Source organism: Aulonocara sp. 'chitande type north' Nkhata Bay, linkage group LG12, assembly GCF_057382095.1.
Source record: "Aulonocara sp. 'chitande type north' Nkhata Bay isolate Kocher_YH1m ecotype deep benthic linkage group LG12, A_spYH_male_GT1.1, whole genome shotgun sequence".
NCBI classification, from domain to species: domain Eukaryota; kingdom Metazoa; phylum Chordata; class Actinopteri; order Cichliformes; family Cichlidae; genus Aulonocara; species Aulonocara sp. 'chitande type north' Nkhata Bay.
This window is the reverse complement of record NC_141355.1, coordinates 27343795-27365362: the sequence shown is the minus strand read 5'-3', so window position 1 is coordinate 27365362 and position 21568 is coordinate 27343795. Positions and strand designations below refer to the sequence as shown.

The 21568-nt window shown below is 39.9% G+C and overlaps 1 protein-coding gene across 1 annotated transcript in view; it reads left to right on the top strand.

Annotated features, from left to right (window-relative positions):
• The window catches only part of fbxl17 (F-box and leucine-rich repeat protein 17), a 222769-nt gene that overhangs the window by 184126 nt on the left and 17075 nt on the right, over positions 1-21568 (top strand). Inside the window, exon 10 of the mRNA XM_086314716.1 lies at positions 14998-15140. Coding sequence (XP_086170842.1) covers positions 14998-15140 — 143 coding nt within the window. The remainder of the gene's footprint in view (positions 1-14997; positions 15141-21568) is intronic.

Sequence of the window (21568 nt, the reverse complement as noted above, 5' to 3'; positions counted from 1 at the left end):
AATAATAGTTTCTACTTGTATTAATGCAGTGTACCCAGAGGTTTGTGTTATATAATTGATATCATATTGTGGGAAAAACAGATAAGAGACTGATCATGCCAGCCAGAGGTACAGAGGAAACTTCAGATTGCTTCTCTTAAATACACTTTCTCCACTCCTTCCTCCTTTTCTACTAAGCTTCCTTCTTTCTAGTGGAATTTTGAGGACATTACCTACGAAGCAGAGTTGTTACCCTTTCTGAAGAATCCGATGCAGACAGATGTCTAAACGGCTGCCCACAGTTGGAAAGCACTAGAAGAGCAGTTAATTGTTGAGATCTTAGAAGAAAAGTATGAGCTTCCTGCATGTACACTGCTGACTGGATTTTCTGGCTCAGAGGCTGTGAGACACAAGCTATTGCTAATTAAACGCAGGGCCTTACTCGCTAAATTGAATGATTGTTTCACACCCCAACGATAAATCCTTCTCCCTCCTAAGGTGCAAATGGAACTCTGCCATCTTCCCTCCTTCATCTATATGATTGTGTAGTGGGTCATCTGCAGCCGGTTTTGTAATTAATGTAAAGAAATAAAGAGATAAGGCTCGGAAAAAGTTGTCTGAATGCTTGATATGATGAAATTATTAACCACTCTTTATGTTTTTTTGTGTTTCTTGTAATATCAATGAACCCTGAAATTAACTGCTGCTCTTGCTATTGAACAGGGATTGTTTTGACATCTGGAGAAGATTTTTGTGATAAACTAGTAAAAAGTATAGAACAAGCCATTTCTTAATATTAGATTGTAACTAACAGAGGGCCGCTGTGTACAGATGACCTCAGGGAGTCGTATAAAGGACAGTGGTAAAGATGGAAAAGGAGCATAAACAGGAACACTAACGATCGTTGTATTAAGCCGGGGTAAAAGAAACAGTAAGCACTAGAGGGCACTCTCTGTCTCCTTACCCCTAGGCACAGGTCTGTTCACAGGGGTAGCTACACACTGCAGCCACACGAACATGCGCACGCTCACACAGAGAACATGCTGAACATTCAAATATGAAAGTCAGAATGAGATGTTCTCACAGCTACTAGGAGACAATCAATTTGAATTGTATTAATCAGTGCTTGCACTCAGACCCTCTCTAGTTCACTATTCAATTACAACTGTTACATCTCATCCCATTCTTGCTTTCTCTCTCTCTAGTTCTCCTCTCTCTCTCTCTGCTCAACTCGCTCGCTCTGCCTGGGTCTATATCAGTGTCTTCTACTGTAGCCACTATCTATATTACTATTTCCCCATTGTTTTTTCCCTGCAGTAGCATAGATGATAGGTTTTAACCTAATGAAAAGCACTTCTGTTGAGATTGAAAAGCTCCTTAAACACATCCCAGCAAACTCTTCCTCCTCTGCTCCTGTTTTTCTCCCTCACCCTCTCCTCCTCTGATTTTTTCCTTCCTTAATTTCCTGTTGTGCACCCCCCCACCCCCACCCCCCTTCCCTGTCCTCCCCCTTGACATTTATGCTTCAATGGTTCCACCCCTTATGCATCTTGCTACCCACCACTTTTTTCTGCAATCCTTATATCTATCTCTTCCCCCCACCCACCCTCCCCCTCTTTCTATGCTAAATGGGCTGCATTACTGTAATGAGCTGGTAATTTATGGAGGGGGAGTGCAGGACTTGTATCATTTGCCCATTGAGTGTTTGGCCTCCCTAAGCTCACCCTCTCCCTGTGGAAACGCATGCATACACTCTGAGAGCCAGGTCCACACACAGAGAAAAAACAAAGTAGTGTGCAGACACACATTGCTACAAAATCACGTACTTATGTAGAAAAATAAAAGGAGATTTAAAAAATGTTTAGTTCTATTTTTTAGTTCTATTTTTAAAAATTGGGGTGTTAAGCAACTGCCGCAGCCAGCTGCACTGTTTAAAACCGAGTAACTACTATTGCTGTCACATACAATGCAAGCCCACATTTCGTGACATACATACTACCACATGTTCACTTGATGAAATTGAGACTGTTAAAGACAAAAACGTGAATACCCGAAAATGTCTTGTTGGTGTTTCGCTTCCACTGAGTTCCTCGTTTCATCGGTTCACAGTCACAGGTTACGACCATCATGACGGAGGATAATTCTCATTGTGGGACGTGTTTCTGTTGTGGTCGTGTAACTCAATAGCTTTCAGTTGAAAGTCACATAGAAGTTAGCAATCAAATATGTTTATACAGCAAGGAAGGAGGTGGGAGATGAGGAAAGACAAAAACTTTGAGGGAGGGAGGAAGGAAAACGATGCAAACAGCGGGGAGGCTTTGTCACACGCTGCTGTTTGTCTTTGCTCGTGACCCTTGCGGAAGATGAAAGGCAACGTAAAGGTTCAACTTCACATGACTCTGACATTATAAATAATTTGTATGTTTGAATTGCACACTGTACCCATGCACGCAGATGGCCTCCCACGGGGATGTTAAACACCATGGCGACAGGCGTTGACCCTAGTCGTAAAGAAGCTAAAGGTCAACACGGCTACTAAGGAGGTAGAGCGACCCTGAACACAGGAACATCCTTTAGAGAGAGGATCAGGAGGAGGGGGAGAGACAGAGGGAGGAAATCAGAGAGGTGAGGGTAAAGAAAACATTAGAGGGGAAAGAAAGGAAGGATTGAGAGCAAGGATTGAGAGACGTGAATGAATGGAGATGATGAGCCAAGCGAATCGAATAAATGACGGGAGAGGTCAGTGCAGGATGGACAAAAGGATCAAAGGAAATGACTCTGTCGAAACTGCTATCTGATCTTTAGGCAGAAGCAGCCTCATCGTCTACTACAGCCCCACTTGTTAGAAAAAGTAATAAAAAGCACATGAGCAGAAACACATAGTAGGTGCCTGTTTGTTTGCTTTGGGAGAATTTTCGATAATGAAGAACAAAAGGGTATTTTTCATTGCACGGTGATTTAATTTAAAAAGTTTTCCTCAATAAGATTCTCGGTTGATTAGATTTAAGCTAAACTACAATCCCATTGCAGTTGTCAGCACGTTCCTGTAACATTCGGGCAGATCAGTAATATTCAGGTAGATGAAACATTTATGATGACACAAACATATCTATTTCCTTTGTTCTACATATAATATGAGGGAAAGTGATTTCCCAGCACACCTCTTATAGTTCTCCTTGTTAGATTTGAGCAAATTATCCTTCAAAGACAAACTCTCACATGGCTCTTTAGCTGCACAAAATTTGGTCTATTGTGTATTTCTGGCTCTTATGCTGACTATGAAGTTACCTCTTGAATAAAAGTGCTTTGTTTTTTATGGGACATTCCGACTGTGCCGCAGTTTGAAAACAAGGTTCTTAAACTGTCATTTTACATTTAAGAGCACTTATCAATTTCATAGACACCGTCAAAGCAGCATTCTCGAGTAAGACATGAGTTATTCTGTGTGCATTTGAAATGAGCCTTGGGAAAGGTTAGCCATAAACTGAAAAAGATGTTTGATCTATAGCCAGGTATTGATCAAAAACACTGTCTAAGCTCATGAAAATGTACACGTGTGTGTGTGTGTGTGTGTGTGTGTGTGTGTGTGTGTGTGTGTGTGTGCGCGCGCGCACTGGTGTACTTTGGCGGAGTGTGTGCAGTGTATACAGTAATGGCACTTGACGTGTGATTTGAGTTATGGCCAGGTATTGATCAGAAAACATCGCAGCGGCTTTAAACTTTACTGTCGAGCTTTTGGTGAGACCTGACTAAGTGTTATTATAGACTCATGAGTCATTAGGAGTTTCTATAAAAGAGACTGAACTCACAACATAGAGAGATAAGAAAGTAACACTTGTTTCTTTTTAAATGCAAATGCCACTTTTCATTGATAACTGCTTCTTGTTATCTTTTGAAGCAATAAAAGTGCAACACGTTTAAACTCCTGCTTCATTTCAATGTTGTGATAGTTTTAAGTTCAAAATCACTTTTCTATAAAATAGTTCCGGCATATTAAAATTTTCAGTGTTACTTACTTACTTAGTCTATTGAAACAACATATTAAAGGAGGACAGTGATCATTGTGACATCACAACATTGAGGATGTCCTTGGTGGCTTGTTTACACGCAGTTTCTTTTGGTACTTTCATTAAAACCTCCTTAATAAACAAACAAACAAAAAGAAATACTTGCTTCACACAATATGTTACACATAAGGCCTTTGTTTTAGGTTCACGTACTTACAAAAAACTAGAAGTCATGTTGCTGAAATTCAAGGAGACGTGGCATATCCATTTTAAAAAAAGTTGGATTCAATCGCACTGCTGTCTAAAAGTCAACGCAACATTGTGGGTCGTTTTTCTTATCGGTTTTAGGATCAAGTGAAGACTCGAGCCTTTTCTTTGGGTGGGTCTGCCTGCTATTAACGGTCAAGTAAACAAATTGTTGTACAAGAAATTGGTATTTTGGCATTTGTTTTAGGGCTGTCTCAGGGGCTAAGTAGGCCCCAATTCATACACAAACGAAAACCACAGACAGACACACACTGTCTAGTGATCATAACAATTTGGAAGGTTTTGTCAGGGGTATGGAAAGAGGAAGTGTATGTCTGGTTAATGTTTCCCGCTGGGTTAAAGTGGACTGAGTGGACTGTTAAAGACTTGAGATAAGGCATAGACACAGACTTAGTGGCACTTGGAACGCTGTGTGTATTAGACAGGGTCATAGGGGTATTTCAGAGGCGGTACGGGTAATAAAAAGGGTTAGGTGTGGCACGGTAGAGGACTAAAATAAAAACCATTAAGTGTGCTTGTCATCGTCTTTGTGTTGGATAATATTCACTGCACCGAGTGATGCTGCTAATCGCATTTTCACCCCATGTGGGTGAACAGCTCGCTATTTTGTTTATTTTTCTATGATAAATTATTTTGCAGTCATAATGATTTAGCTTTCAATGCTTGTTTGTTGTATCTCAAGCCACACTACAGTGAAAGAACAGATGAGATCTCCTTAAAAGCTCTCTTCTCTCTCACCTTCCAGACAAGTTCAGATCGCATTAGGATTGGCAGAGAATACTACGGTATGATAACCTGTACTCTTTCTAAGCAGTATGCATCAACAGCTAGTTTTCTTCCGGATCCTAATAGGAATGATGCAAAAGGGGCCCATTTCTGGGCTCTGGATCCAATAGTAGCGTGTAATTACCTTTAAGACCTGCTCCCTATGTTAAAGGATTAGCCATAATCCATAACCAAACCCATAACTATTGCTATGCTACGTTAATTCCAGTTAGATGCATGCAACACACAGTTCAGCGAATATGAGGCCACCTGTCTTTTTCCTCTTTCCCCATCTTCATTTCCTCTCCTCCTCTTGCTCGGATTTTCATTTTGAAAAGAAGTTGTTAAGCTTTATGCCCCTCCATCTGTGATGTCAGAATTGGATAGCAGTTTCCCTGTTGTATACAATCCAAAATAAGGAATGAGAGAGAGGGAGAGCGAGGGAGAGAAAGCAAGAGTAATGAGAGAGAGAGAAAAGGTGGGGAGGATTAATATCCTCATAGGAGAGGTGCATTGGAGCAGAGGTGCTGTAGGTTTGAAATAGGGCTTAATATCCTGCTTTTACTGCTTATGGCTGTGGGAACCTCAGGTTGTGTGTTTTGTGAGGCTGTAGTCTCTTTCTTGATTTTGTCTTTGGAGAAGAAAGATGTAAACATATAAAACCTCCACACGGTTTATGCAAATAACTATGCAAACAAAACCTGTGAGTGTATTAATTTCAGCATTTACACACTCCAGTGGGGGCAGAAATCCTACAAGTTGTGGTAACGCTGGGAGGCATGTACCAGACAAAGCATGATCAAGAAAGAACTCACTTACAGGGCAGCCAGAGGATGATGTCCAGCCAACGGGGGGGTTGGTTCAATGAGGCAGCAGGAGGGGAGAACCCCCAACTGTCATGGAGACCGTGTGATCGATCGCAGGTCCATCTCTATCAAGGAACTTGTGACAGCTGACTGTACACCCGTCTCTCCATGTTAAAAGAAGTCAGACGCAAGGCTGGGATGGTCAGTTTGGTAAAGTAAATCCGTTGGGCATCTTTCTTTGCCTTTAGACAACAATTCTGATGGCAAAAGAGCCAAACGGGACAGGCCAAAAAAAAAAAAAAAAAAAAAAGAAGTCAGACGCAGGTGACCACATAAGTGTGACTGAGAAGACATTGTTCGGTTTAGAAGTGAAGGAAGAAGCTGTTAAAGAAGCACTAAAACTCCAAAAGGTTTCCAGATACAGGCGACAGCAAAGAATCCCCAACAAAAAACACTCCGAGCTCCAGAATTTGCCTTTCTCAATAAGGCCTCCCACCCGTCGATGTAGAGAGATCGCTGATGATAATGATTATCATTAGCATTTAATGGGTTCTTTTACTGGAATTACTCTGTATGTGTTCTGGTTAAGTATATTAAAATCAAGATTTTGTTTGATACCACAGTGAAATCACATTCACGGCAATAATTGTGCAATTTTATGAGCAGGGAGGTCTTTTTGATCACACATTCCTAATAATCTTCTCAGAATTATATCAGTGCATTCAAATACTGTGACACAAATCACAATAGTAAAAGATTCTGGGCCACCGATGCAGGAAACCCATTCCGCTGAAGCTCCTGGCGCACAGTTTCTGATCTAATGTTAATGCCAAAGGAGGTTTGGAGCTCCGCAGTTACTGAATCAGCAGAGAACTGGCCTCTGCAGTCGGCAACCCCACTCTGTACCTTTGCATCGTCTGCCACTAAGTTGTGGCATTCACATCAAACACAAATTTTTAACTCATTCATGTTAGGGACATCCCCAGCAGTGAATGATGCGAGAAGGAATTCAACCAATATCTAGGAACAACACAAAACAATATATTTTCACAATTTACAATGAAGTCCTACAATTTTGCTTTTTCCTGTCCCTATTTAAAACCAAAGTTGGTCCACATTGCTCCCCGCCTGGTATAAATATGCATTATTGTTAGCCTGGCTTTGTGTGTATTTTATGATCCTTTCAAACTTCATTTCATCTTTAGTTTGAATGCATCACAAGAAGTGATGGAAGTAAAACCTTGAAACATTGAAAACAAAAACTAAAAAAAGTATTATCCTTCCTTTGTTGATTGGGGAATTGTTTCATCTGAAGACAAAAAGGACAGTGAATAGCTGAGCATAAAAAGATACATTTGAACATACCTGAAACTTCACGACAAAATACAAGGCTACAAAACTATGCGGAGCTACAAAAATACCACATTCCTCACATACGAATAGCTTTCACAGTTTTGCTATCTTTCTTTTTGTTATCTTTTTAGGAATGCACTGTTTACACATTTACATCTGGCTGCAGCCTCCAGAGTGGGATGTTTTAGCACCTGAGGCTCTTCACTTAAATATCTATGGGTTAATGGCCTTGCTAGCACCTATCTACATGCACTGACAGTGAGAGAGGAGGAAACGCTACTTCACAGGTACTGACTTGTGTTAGTAAATGTCAAGGGTATTTAAATTGTTAATAAAACAATTAAGTCTGTTTGGATCCAGAGCAGGAGCCCACCAAGTTCCTGATTTAGACTGGTAATATGATCAGCTGACTCAGGTCTTGAAAAATTATGCCAGCCTCTTAAGTGCTTCATTTTTGCACGAGTGTGTGTGTGTGTGTATGTCTAATAGAGAGAGAGAGATTTGGTGAAGGAAGGCCTGTTGTAGGTCACCTCTGTGATAGCGCCATCTCTCCTTATCACCCCTTCACTCTGTCTATCTGTCCTTGCTCATCACTCTTCCTCTCTATCTCTCACCCTCTTTCTGTCACTCACTCACCTTTCCAATCCTCAAACTTCACATCCTCGCCGCAAGGTTATCGCAAATCAGCTACTAAAACAGTCTCTGTATGTGTGTACGTGTGCATTATTTTCACATGCGAGATCAGACTAAATATCAAAGTCACTTTTTCGTTTTCTTTTTTTTTTGGAACTGGCTCTACCTCGCCACTTAAACATCTCGGGGTCTGAGAAGTCCCTCTTTGTGAGAAAGGCACACATCCCTAAAAAGCACGTAAAATCATATAAGTGCACACTGCCGCACAATTGCATGTGGCAGCTGGTTTGCATCAGATCAGAGGCTGATTGCAAAAATGCACGTGCCCTCCGCACACTACCTTCTCCCTGCCCTCTGGCTAATTAATTTCCCAGCTTGAGCATGTCCCACCACAAAGTGTTCTCCCTCCTTGTGTCACACTCAATCTGTTCCTCCTCTCCCTTGTGTCTCTCTACCAAGCCTGGCTGATTTCAGTTCCCCTGGCCTTTGATTGCATTTGTCCAAAATGTCAGGGCAAAGAGCATCACCTCACAGAACTTCTGCATTGCTCATTTATTCATTTTTCTCTTCCCTTTTCTCACTCTTTTTTTTTTCTACATATTTATATCTAACTTGGAAGTTATGGCTCGCTTTTTGTCACATCAAGTTCATGTTTGAGACCACAGCCCAGCAGGCATTTTCCGGTCTAATCAAGAGATTGTCAACAAGCCTTCTCCAGTTCCCTCTGGTTCTCACAAGTTTTAAAATTGTTAATTCTCAGCTCACCGCAGGTCAGCGCGACAGCCTCTCTCTTGTTTCCCACCTTCGATGCGTGCGTTTCTTAAATGCTTCCCTTGGTATGTTGTTTACTGAATTAGTCTCGGCACTCACTGTGACCCCAGTTAGTTTGACCTGGGTACTTTGAAGATGAGCATGCTGTGCTAATCAGTCAGACAGCGAGGCTGGTGTTTAGTCAGGACAGACAGGCTTCAAAGGACTTAAGTGATGTCCGCATCTTGCTATGGAGGCTTCCTTACTTTTTTTATGTGCTTGTGCATGTTTACGTGTCTGTAAACACACTCCTGGGAAAGCCCATTCACATTTTTGCTGTCAGTAAATTGTTTTCATATTACACATTTGTTGAAAAACACATGTAGCTGTATACTTACACACTAACAGAAAAAAACACTCCTTTATGTTCTTCTGTGCAAATTAAATATGTATGAATAGGTTCATGTGACATTGTAGGAATCTTTTACTATAATGAATGCACCTTTTATGGACTAAAATCAATGTAGAAACATCATTTATATTAAAATCAAGTCACAGTCTGTATTTATGTTAACATGCTAACATGTCATTAGCATGTGGCCTTTAACAAGTTATTTATTGTGAGCGAGGAGGAAGACACAAAGTTTGACCAAGTGAACTGTAAAGGAACCATCAGGAAATTATTCATAACAACAAACCTAATGAGAAACTTAAATCACTATTACCCAGCTCAACATGTCTAATTTGGAAAAGCTAACAAAGCTAGCCACAGCTCAGAGCTAGCCACCTGACAGCACCCTTGGTATGAGCAAAGGATCAAATCAGTTACAAGACAAATTATGGAGACAAGTACAAAAAGATGGAATTATAAGTAGTTGACATTTTTAGTTATATAAATTTGTTGCACCTGCTTTTATTTATTAAGGTAAAATGTATAAGTTAAATTGGGTGTACAGCAGGGGGGGTTTCAGGTAATTATTAGTATTTTCTAGTTGAAAAGTATTTTATTTTCAGTTGCTTAAGTGAGAGAAAATCTGGGCAAGTTTGTACAGTTTATTTCTTTTATTATGAAAATACAATTTTGCATTGTTAAAAGCTGATCTCTGTATATGGTAAGTGCTAGTTCCTGAAAGGTAAATTGGCAGATATCTTTTGTCAGATAAATGCTGTTGTCGTGTTATGGTTAAGAATCGTCAAAAATCAGTGCATGTCACACTTCAGAGTCAGAGTCAGCCATGAAATCTCAGCTAATACATCTCTATATATTTCATATTAATGCTAAAATTACATATCTATGTATGTAGCTCTAACAAGTCCTAATTCATTCAAAGCTCATGCTATATAAAAAGAAGTTTAATACAATTTCAGACACATGCATTACATTGCATTATATTGTCTCACCAGAATTGCCCAACCCAAGTTATGACAAGTCTGTATTTGATTTCTGAGCACCACTATTGGCCATTATTTAACCTTTCTTTTGTGAATTGTCAGACAGTACAAAATAGCTGAGACTAACTTGACCTCGTTCTTGAAAGTGCATGTCAGTATTGATATAGCATTTAAAAAAATATTACATCTTGTACAACTTGGACAGTATAAACGGATGAGAAGTGAAAAGGGGTTTTCTTTTGGTTTGGGGCACTGAGCAGCACGGTGCAGAGGGCAAAGCTGAGGTTAAGTTTTTAAACACACACAAAGGCCCAAGTGAATGTCTTCAACATTAGACATGACAGTTCTGCTCTCTGGAATACATCAGCCATAATAAGCCTTTTTCTGTTGTTCCTACTGCCATAGTTATACACACGCACAGATCTCACATGCACACACTGCTTCCACAGTAAGTCATTACCCACCATCACATCTTTCATAGGCGTACTGTCTTCATCAGAGGCAAAAATATGGTGTATAAGGTTACTGGAGGCAGTCATGGGGGATGGCTTTAAAGCAATAAGATAGCAGTAATGGCACACCATCATTTAGGAAAATGTAATAAGTGAATATCTAATAAGCCTGTAAAAGATGCTTAACCCCTGAAACTCTGAGGTCAGGTAGGCCTACAGAGATAGGAGAATAAGCCGATTAAGGAAGGTTTCCTCTCACATTGCGGTCATCACAGGATTGACCAGTTCTTGACCTTGCTGTTAGGAGTGTGCTCACCTTAGTATAGAACCACTCTTAGATAAATCCGCTCTTCATGGTATTTGATAACAGCTTGTGTAAGAAAGTAATAGGTTATGAATCTCTTTCTGGAGATAAAGTAGGAGTTAATGGTACACCAGAGATTTACGGCTTTACGCGTTGCTCACCTTTGGTCGACATTTGTCACAGCGGTTTCTTGAAGGCTGTGAGTTGAGCCTGTGGCTAAAGTTGTAATGTTTGTAAAGGTCTTAGCGAGTGAGTTAAGGCTGCGGTTTCGACACAGAAATGCTATTCCTGAATTCACTAAATGGTGCATGACACTCCTTGTATTGACCTGATGATTGATTTGGTGATTGATTGACAAGAAGATACGTTGTTTCAATTCCCAGGAGAACTTAAATAAACAGAAGCATTTGGTTGTAAATGTGACGTCCACTTGCTTCTTCTGTGTCGATGGAGACTGGTTAAATGTGCTATGCTCAAAATGAATGACATCCAGAATTTAAGGTCAGTATCCCTCTACGCATGCACACACGGAGCAACATCCTAAAGCCATTTTCAGGCAGGGCAGCAGAGTGTGTCCTCATTACTGTCTGTGACTGTGTAGTCACCACTCAGTCACAGCTCACACTGCCAGAATGGGATTTTCCCCTCTTTTCTCCTCTGACTCCTCAACCTCTTTTTCACCTTAACTTCTCTTGCATATCGCTTCATCTATTTCTTAGACAGAAAATCATTATCAGTCAGGAAAGACAATTTCCTGCTCCTATGGTCTCTTATACCCTGCCAGTCAAAAGTTTTAGAAAACTGTATGCATTTTTTTTGATACATGTCAATTCATCGAATTACCAGTTAGCAGAAACGAGCCTAAAAAGTGAATAAAACTTCTTTTGAGCGAGTGTATAATTTCGGTTAAATGATGCTGCACAGTGTATGTTGGTAGAAATAGGAACACAACAGCGTTTTGCATATTTGTCTTACAATTTTCAGTATAAAAGCTTCAAGTGTTTAACTTTGCCAGTTCAATGTGCTGATTACTTTTAAAGTCCCACTAGTATATAAAAGATTGGATCATTCAAAACTCTCCACACATTCAAATCTGTTGCAATCAAATGATGTTTAGATTGGCAATTTGCTAAAAACAAGCAAAAAAATTTTTGTAATAGATGAGTGGCTAATGCATAACTAATACACACTGATGTAGCAGTCAGCCGTTTGAGAAGTGAAGGTTTTTACATGTTAAGTGTTTTATCAGCAGTGTATAGATTGATTTTCTGCATCTGTCTGAAAAGTTCTACTATTGTGTGCTTAAATCTTCAGGATTTTATGTTAGATATTTGACATAAACACAATTACATTTCTAGTCTGTCACACATAAAAACATATCTTTTTGTGTTACTTGGCTACTGTCTTACAAAACAAATTCTCCAAGCTCTATTTAGACTCTTTATCTCTGACAATGTGAACAAACCTCTTCATTTGTAGTTAAAAGGGTTCGCTCAAAGCTTTTAGTCATTTCAAAAGTGGTCACGTTTCCATTTGCCATCGGGAGTAGCTGAAATTTATAGTCTTCTGATAGAGTCAAAGGAAGAGGAAGAGAAGCACGGCACACACATCCATATTAGACTGCAATGGCAACCAGATGAACTTGTTGATAGAGTACTAAACAAGTCTAAATAGCCTAACACTTGGCTCGTTCTGACAAAGGCATTATCTGACTCTCCAGTTTACCAACTTCACAGCTTAACAAAATGATGTTTAGTCCCATTTGCTCTTCTGTTTCTCCCCGCAGCTATTTCTGACTGCTATATGTTTTCTTTAAAAAGTCTGGAGCCTGTTAAAAAACATTTTAATTCAGTTTAAGCAGGTGGTGTGCCGCTACGTGACTGCAACACATTATTTGTGTAATGCACTGACAATTAGAGACGACTGATATATCGGACGGTATTAACTATTTCCCAGGATATCGGTATCACCATTTATAATGTCCAATAAATGAAAACTGAAGTGAAGAAGAGTTGAGAGAAACACCCTTCAACTTTCTTATGAATGTTGATGTTGCATAGTTTGTTTACTAGAAGGCACTCTGCATCGACACACTCAACAATCAGCTGATCCGGGCAAAGTCGGATCAGCTGACTAAAGCAAGATTATTTTAAAACTGAATAGTCGTAATAATGTAGTAAGGATTCATAAATAACTACTCACAGCAAATCCTTGAGAAATCTGTTTAAGTTTGTGTGTCTGGAAAAAAAAAACATTGACTGATATATTGGATTTTAAACCTCCAAATATCAGTACTGGTATCTGACTTAATATTTCTGTGTGTGTCCAGTTCTGCAGACATTGTAGTCACTCGCACAACTTATATATTCACAGTGGTAAGCATCTGTCTGCTTCTATCTTTCCACCTTTTTAAGTTGCGAGAATTAAAGTTGAAGGGGAAGAAGCAGAAATGTGTGTTGGCAAAGTTCTCTTTGATTTGTTGAGCTTTGGAGCTCTCCTCTTTTATTTAATCTGCCTTTTCCTCAGAAATCTCCTCGGACTCTGCAAGGGAGTTTAAACAGCACCGATATGTGTGTCTCAACATAAGATGAAAGATCCAAGCCCAGGTAATCAAATTTAGGATTCTGTAATCGAACAGGACAAGGGGCACTGGATGGGAAGCCATTCCTTCACTCGACGTCTTTCCGATCTTTCACACGCTCAGGCGAACTCACGAAAACACCAGCGTCTTCATTTTTAGCATACTTTACCAGGGTGCCGTTAGTCAATAAATGACATGCTAGCTTCATGTTCTTTTCACCCATCTGGTCTACTGACTCTTCTTCCCCACGGTGCGTTTTATATGAAACACACTGTAGCTTCAAAGCGGGGTTACTGCCTGTTTAGCCATAATTTGCTATTATGCATGGCATCCAAGAGCATGCTAGAGCCCAAACAGGAACCACATGTGGTGTACTTTAAGCACCCAAAGCTATATATTACATATGTTACATGCTGTACACAAGTTCGTCCCTGGGAGCATGTGCTTACGTGCAGAGAAGCCTGTGCAATACACTGGCTGTAACAGGAGAAAAGAGGTTTAAAAGTGTGGAGAAAAAAAGCATAAGATTATTCATTTCCTGTCTCCAGTGGAAAAAAAGCTTCTGTACCACAAACACACAGTGAAATACATGCACACGCAAGTGCTTCGTGTATGTTTTCTTTTGTTTTTAACTCTGGTCATAGAAGTGAAAAAGTCGGGAGGAACCGATTCAAAGTGAAAGTTCATACGGGTTAATTTTTCCTTGTTCAAGGAAGCTTGTTTATAAAAAAGTTTGACGTAAAATGGATTTCTGCAAATGAGAAAACAACATCAGGGCTAAGTAACTATCTGAAGGTGCTGTCAAAGGCTCTCTTTGTCTTTACCCTCTTCCTTTCATCGTTCTCTCATCCCTCACTCCTCCTCCCACCTTCCCACTCTCATTAGTGATGGTTGTGAGAGTGGAGAACAAAGCCCAGGCCTGCCAATCGATCACCGAGGAGCACTATCAATCGACTCGTGGAGCACAGGTCTCCTCCATCTACCCAACAATTGACGGGTCAAAGATTGATGAGGAAGATTGTTGTGTCTGTCTGTGTTTGTGTGTTAATGCAGCAAAGTATGCCTTTATTGGAGCTACACGTAGATTACAGCGAATGTAATGTCATCGTGTTTGACAGCTGTGCATTGCAATTTGTCAACATAGGAAGACAATATCAAAAGAACAACACTTGTGAGATACGCTACGAGTGTGTGAATGTGTATTTACGTATATGCAGCAAGCGGTGTATGCACAAATGCTCTGTGGTATAACAAAGCCCAGAGAAACTGTGAGATATTTGTTTTTGGTGGTTACTCTTTACCTTGGCATTTTGTTTCTGCCCTGGCAGCAGTAAACATGCACACAAGCAAAATTAAATCGTACACTGGCATGGAGTCACACTTTACTCTGGCACGGTGTCGTTCCCTTTCTGTGCCGTGAGTCATGCCGGTGCTGTAATGGATGAATCCTGCCGAAGTCTGACCAAGCATGGGTGTATGCGAGGATTTGTGGGCATGCGTGTATATTGTCAAGGTGTTGTGTAAACACTAGAATTATGTGTCACAGCTGGCCATATGACGTGCCCTGGTTTCATTTCAAATTCTGTCTCTGTGGGAAGACGCTGCTGTCACATTTGCATGAGAAAGGTTGTCAGACTAACACGTTTTCTTGTTTCTCTCCCTCCTCCTTCCCCACCTCCCCTTCTCTGCTCCCCTTCTCTGTCAACAGCTCTGATAGCTATAGGGCAGTACAGCAGCACCATTGAGACTGTTGATGCCGGCTGGTGTAAAGACATCACGGACCAGGGTGCCACACAGATTGCTCAGAGCAGCAAGTCCCTTCGCTACTTGGGCCTCATGAGATGCGACAAGGTAACGAACATTACTCATATCGTTGTCTTTCTTAGAGCCCGTACGCACAAGCCTAAAGGCTGGTCAGGAGGCATCTGGCAACCAACTCGCTGACTACGCTGATCTTGCTTTATAGTTCAGGCCCTTGCTCTCACAAACACAAAACTGGAACTTAAAATGAACATGTTCAGTTTTTAGCTCAGTTTGATATCATTAGTTGCACCATTACTTTCTTAAAAACAACAATGTCTTCCAGAAATAACTATTTACTGTCAATATTGCATGTTATAAATACATAATAGAGTTGTAATAATTTCAATTCTGGGATCAAAAACAGTTTGAATCCAAATATTACCGTAAAGCAGTCCTGATCAGTGATCATTATACACCAATATTTTAGGGGTTTGTTAAACTTGTGGTATATGAAGTATTTTGCCATCTTAAGGTTGTCGAATATGAATGCGCATAAACAACCACAGAGATGTAGTCAGACACATAGATATGAATACGCAAAAGCTCCATGTTAGGGCCAATTTAAAAGCGTCTGAATGTGGGACGTCGAGTATCTAACTGCAGCCCGTGCCCAGTTTGTCTGTGTGATACATGCGTCACACGGTTGGGTGATAACAGAAGTAAAATGACATGATGACCTGTCTCAAACCTGCTCTGAGATGCCTCTGGGTGAGAGGAGGGACAGTCTTTTCAAAGTCACCCTTACACTTACATCTGGCCTCTCACTTATCCAACCCATAACCGGATGAAAGTACATGTAGTTTTACTGCCATGGTAACAACTCCACCCACGTCGCCAATTGGTTTTGTGGAGCTCCTGTAACACAGATGCATCCACTTAGCGCGGATGACATGAGTGGGATGAGGGCAGGCAAGGAAGGGAAAGTGAAAAGCTGGCTTAACCTAGAAACTGTAGTCTGTACTGATACTGGAGAACCTGGTGTCTTGTTCTGTAGCAGAGTGCACAACACAGGACACCATCCCAATCCTGACAGGCTTCAGTATAGTAAATATAATTGTGTGTTTAATGAGCTTTCATTTCACATTTTACAGTATTCATTTTGGTTTTAAGTGGAGCACATTTAAAAGTCCCTGCTGTGCTTTTGAAAAGTGCAAGTTGGCAGGGAGAAAAACGAGGGAGGAGAGATTTATAGTCATGGCTGCTCAGTGGGCTGGAAACTCATCATTTTTATTTTGTCATTATAAAATCAGTGATATCTGTGTGTCATGGCCTCAAGCTTGACCCTATGGATTTCTATGATAAAAATGAACACACTGAGCTCATTAAGTGCGACAAGAACACCAGTGTATCATATTTATCTATTTAGACTGTAATAAAATGACAATATATGAGCATCTGACAGTGACCCTGTATGTAGGGTCTCAGTGATGAAGCAGTATACTCAGTTCACATTATTGCAGGCATGAAGGTGCATCTATCATATTTATCTATAAGTAATAAAGACTAACTGCATTACATAGCAAGTGATCACTTAAATTCCATTTTCATCCGGTTCACTACTGCCTCACTGACTCAGTGACCCAACAATCAATAGCTACATCCGTGCTAATAAAAAATTGTGCTCTGGAATGACCCACATCTTTACTGGAATAACATTTTTTCTTAGTTTTTCTCTACCATATGCATTCATGTCTTTCCTATCCAGTGAACAATTCCAGCTGCTTTTCCTTATTTATCTACCCAGTTCTCTTTTCAGATGTGATATTTATACTCACGGTTTAGCCAGAAGGTTGAAAAGATAAATAATTACTTTCCCTCCGCTCTGGAGGGGGAATGTGGGGATGACACAGCTAAATAAAGCAGTAATTGATGCTATTAGAGTTGCAATGGAGTGTGAATCGAACAGAGAGAAGAGTTTGACAGTTTCCAAGGTCAAGTACCTCGCCAGCTCTTAATCACACAACAAATTTACTGCATTCTTACTCCTCCCACACATCCTCCGGCTTCCTTTTTTCATATCCGAAACTTTTGATTAGTGAAATACGCCTGGAGTACGCGTTGTTAAGGCTGGTCAGATTTGTAAGGGCAGAGGACCAGGGGCCTGTACTACAAAGCAGGATTAACTCTTATCCAGGTAATTTCAAGGTTAACCCTGTTTTTAAAAAAGGTGGTTCCCTTCTTACCGGGATGTATCGCCTTGCTAACTTATCTTGCAAGCCTAACCTACTCAGGAGCAGATGAGGTTCCAGATTAGAGATCAGCAGGTGTGAAATCACTGCCTACTGACCAATCAATTCTCCAGAAAATGTCACCGTTCTTGAAAGATCCTCCAGTACTCTGAGCAAAAATAGTAGGAGAGTGTAAAATGTTAATGCGTATACATTAGTATATGGTCATAAAACAGAGCATATATGAGAAATTTGCTTCTAGTCCAAACCTAAATTTGATTTCAGTTTTTATTTTCGGCTGTTAAACAACACCAGACCGGCAGCTGAAATAATAAAAACCAAATCTCTTTTTTAAACATGAACTTAATGAAATATTTGATTATAATCCATCATATTATCCCATGTCGTAATGGTAGAGTTGTAAAATTTGATAAATCTGTCAACTTCCACGGTCAACATTTTTACTGGCTTTTCTCCTTGCCTTAAAATAGGCTAGACTTTATTAAATTAGTAGTTCTTTAGTCTCACTGATCGAATACTTATAAAATTGATACTCAGCTATGTGCCACTGCTTATCCAGGTTACAGATGTTAAGGTAAGTTAACCCAGATAACGAAAGGATATGCTGGTTATGTTAAACTGGCTTTGTTACACAAGCCTCCATCCAAGGCAAACGACTTTGTTTGATGTTGCTGTCTCGCTATTTATGGTAGCAAGAAAGGGTTAGGACTTGGTCAGGAGTAGAGGGAGAGAAAGAGGAATGGGGGTAATACAAAATTTGCTCAGAGAGAGGGGAAAGTGATGTTACTGAGGTTGGAGTGAAAATGAGAGCTATAAAGATAATAAAAGAAATAAAAGCAGCAGAACAAAGGAATTGTGGTTGTCTCAAAGTCACACACCTTGTTGTCGTGTGACTTTAAGACAACCACAATTCCTTTGTGACAAGGTGTTGTCGTGTGACTCTGCCCCCCCCCCCCAGCACTTGCTTTTATCTCCTTCTTCCCTTCATTTTCTCAAATCATCTGCCCATTCTGCTTTGATATTAGTATTGTTGCTTCTGTTTTATGTTAATTTATTTTACATTTGGGTATTTACTGTTATTAAAATGTCTCTCAAATCCTGATTAGTAATTTTTATCAAGGTCACTTCGATTGGGTTTGTCCCCACATAACTGGAGCCTCAAACGTTTGGCTGTGATAGTGCTTCAGTTCTCGTTGTTATATGTATATATATATATATATATGTATATGTATATATATGTATATGTATATGTATATATATGTATATGTATGTATATATATATATATATATATATATATATATATATATATATATATATATATATATATATGTATATGTATATAATTTCAAATAAGATACACATTTTGTCTTACAATCTAAGTTATCAACATTTCATGCACCAATTCTAAATTCTTTTACCTCTGCTTGGCATGAAATTGTAGTTTTTGTAATGTTTGTTGAAACTGCGCCTCCTAAATAAATCAAATCAATGTTTTGAGGTACTTTGCAAATTTGTGTTACTGTAGGCAGTGCTTTCATTATGCTCATAATTTTTTCTGGCATGCATTTGACATTTAAGCCCCTAGCAATGTTGTATCACGCTTTATTTGTGTATCATAGCAGTAAAATCCTAAGGCATGTCCAATTCAATCTCGGGGCAAACTAATCTAATCTTTGCCCTTAATGCACTTCTGGCAAAACATAGAAGCTGGGGGATAACTCTCAATCCCACAAGGTTTGAACATAATGAAAGTCTTGTGCAAATTACTTAAGTTGGAATTTCTCCCAGCCACAGCATCTCTTCTTTATATTAACAAATCCATTAGAATTTTTTTCCTCATGCCTCATTTTATTTAAATCTTCATTGTTTAATAGAAGTTGTAAGGCATAGCTATGTTTTCTCCACTTTTTTAAGCATATTGTTGACAGCGTGAATGACCAACGTACAAGGTCAGCAGTACTTCTGTGAAAAACATGCTTCTGTGCTCATAGGTTGTTCAAGGTTTTTCAACATTACATCACTAATTGTTCTTCAAGTAAATGTCGAAGGTACAACCGTGTTGTCAAACCACTGTTTTCTCTTTTGTTAAAGTTCCCTTACAATGACGGTCAGAGAGTCATCTAATATAAAAATCCCTGTCTACGCTCACTGCTTGATAACTGTCACAACTCTCTGGTTTTTTGCTCCCCATTGGCGCTCTGTTTTGTTTCTCTAATTGTTTGACGTTACCCTGTGGTAAGAGTAGACATCATATATTTTTCATTGGTGTTGCTTTTTGTATATGTATTCCCCAACCGGTTGGCAAGTGGTTGCTAGCAGTTGCTACAGGTAATTGGTCACGAAGAGTTATGTGACGGTGCACTGAAAACCTCCTTGTGATTGTTTTAATTGGCCAGTTTGCATGTAAATGACAACTTGTTTTACATCGCCAACTGTTTGAGACATGATAGAGAAATGCAAAAAGTCCATTGCAAACTGGAAACAGAAAGCACTCGCCTTCAAGGTAAAAGTTGCGCCTTTGAAACATGTTAGCTGCAGGGGTGAGACACAACCCTGGCTTTGAAGACAAGCGGTCTCTGTTTCCAATCTGTGTCACCATTTTTCAAGTTTCACAGTTGTTCAGCGAGTCCTTGGCAAACATTTGAAGAAACTAATCATATTCTATGCAAACTATGGGTGACCGCAACAAACTGTTAGCAACTGCAAGGGGTGTTTTGGTGCAGCGACCAGCAACCTCCAGCAATAATCCACCCACTTGGTGGGGAATTACACATTATTCCCTTGAAACAGTGGTTTCCAGGGTTAACTGAACTGTTTCTAGGCCTGTGTGACTGAGGCCTGATAAATGTACAAACATAAGAAACAACCCCAGCATTAACAAATTAGCCGACTGCTACACAAGCCTTTTTGATACTCCCTAGCCCAAAATTATTTTTCTGTACATACCAACCAGGAATGTTTTCAGTCCAAAAAATAAATTGTTATATATGCTTACACAGAGCGGTCTGCTAATGTTATTAGTTGCTTCTTGTCTCGTGCTGTATTTACAGTGTTGTGGACATATTGCAAATATTCAAGTTAATGTTTCCCTTACAAGGACTGTGTTTGGTTTTTGTTCAGCGTGTGTGTTTTGTGGAAATTTAGTGCAAATATCTGTCATTTGCTGGAAAAATTGAATACGTTAGATGTGTCCTCTTCTTGCCCGTCAGGGCTTTTCTACACTTGTCAATATTACATTTAGGCAGGTTGTATAATTTACATTTAACTATTCAAAATAAGCATAATTTCAGACTTCTGCCCCCACAATCTTTCACACTAACTAATGGAGTTAGGTTTCAGAGTGGGTCCTGTCAGTCTTACACAAACACAATCTTGTGTTAACCTTGACACATGGTGCGGACCAACCAGTCAGCTCAGTGCCTGAGCAGCACAACCCAGCCTGTGTAAATTTGTTTGGAATTGTCAAAACGCTGGGAATTTTAATGTAACAGCCTCCCTGAATGTCACCGGATTTAGAAAGTGTAGAATTCATTTAAGAACTGTTAACAGGATCCAGCTGGCTCTCCTCATGTGGAGCAGTGTGAAGGATCGATTTCCTTCGTCACAGTTTATACAACCGTGCTTCTGTACTGTATACATTTTAAAGCAGGGGAGCTTGAATTGTGTGTCTACTGCTATTTAGGGTGATACGAGGGATTTTTTCTTCTTTGTTTTTTTTTTGTTTTTTTAAATCTGTTCAAACACAGACTTAGCACAGGCACAGATGTGAGTAAAATCTATTTGATTTCTTATCTAGTTTCTACCTTCAGTGGCTAAACCATATACATTTTGTCCCACTGACTTTTTACCCGTTCTGTCCTTCTTCAGAAGGGCTCTGTCTGAAGGATTTCCTTTGTGTCACAGTGTGTTTATACACCCTCGAATGCAACGTGTCTGCGTGTAACAGTGTGTGTTCTCTGAGAGGAATTCATGTTATTTGCTGTTAACACAGCTCATAATGGAGCATTGAAATCAGAACCCCTAGGCTCGGGAAAATGGCGTGCTTCGCCTGCCTCAAATGATTACACCCCTCTGCCCTCAGGGCAAAATGACCCCGTTCTGACGAGGGGAAAGAATGCGATTGATCCAGACTTGCCTCAAAATAATCAAATCAATTCATTTTTTTTCCCCCTCTTTCTGCTATGACTGTGCCAGTCTTTCAAAGTAATCAGACTCAGGGAAAAAGTGCCTTAATCTTCTGAAAAATGAATCCTTTTTGTTGCATGTGTCAATCTGTGTGTCTCAGA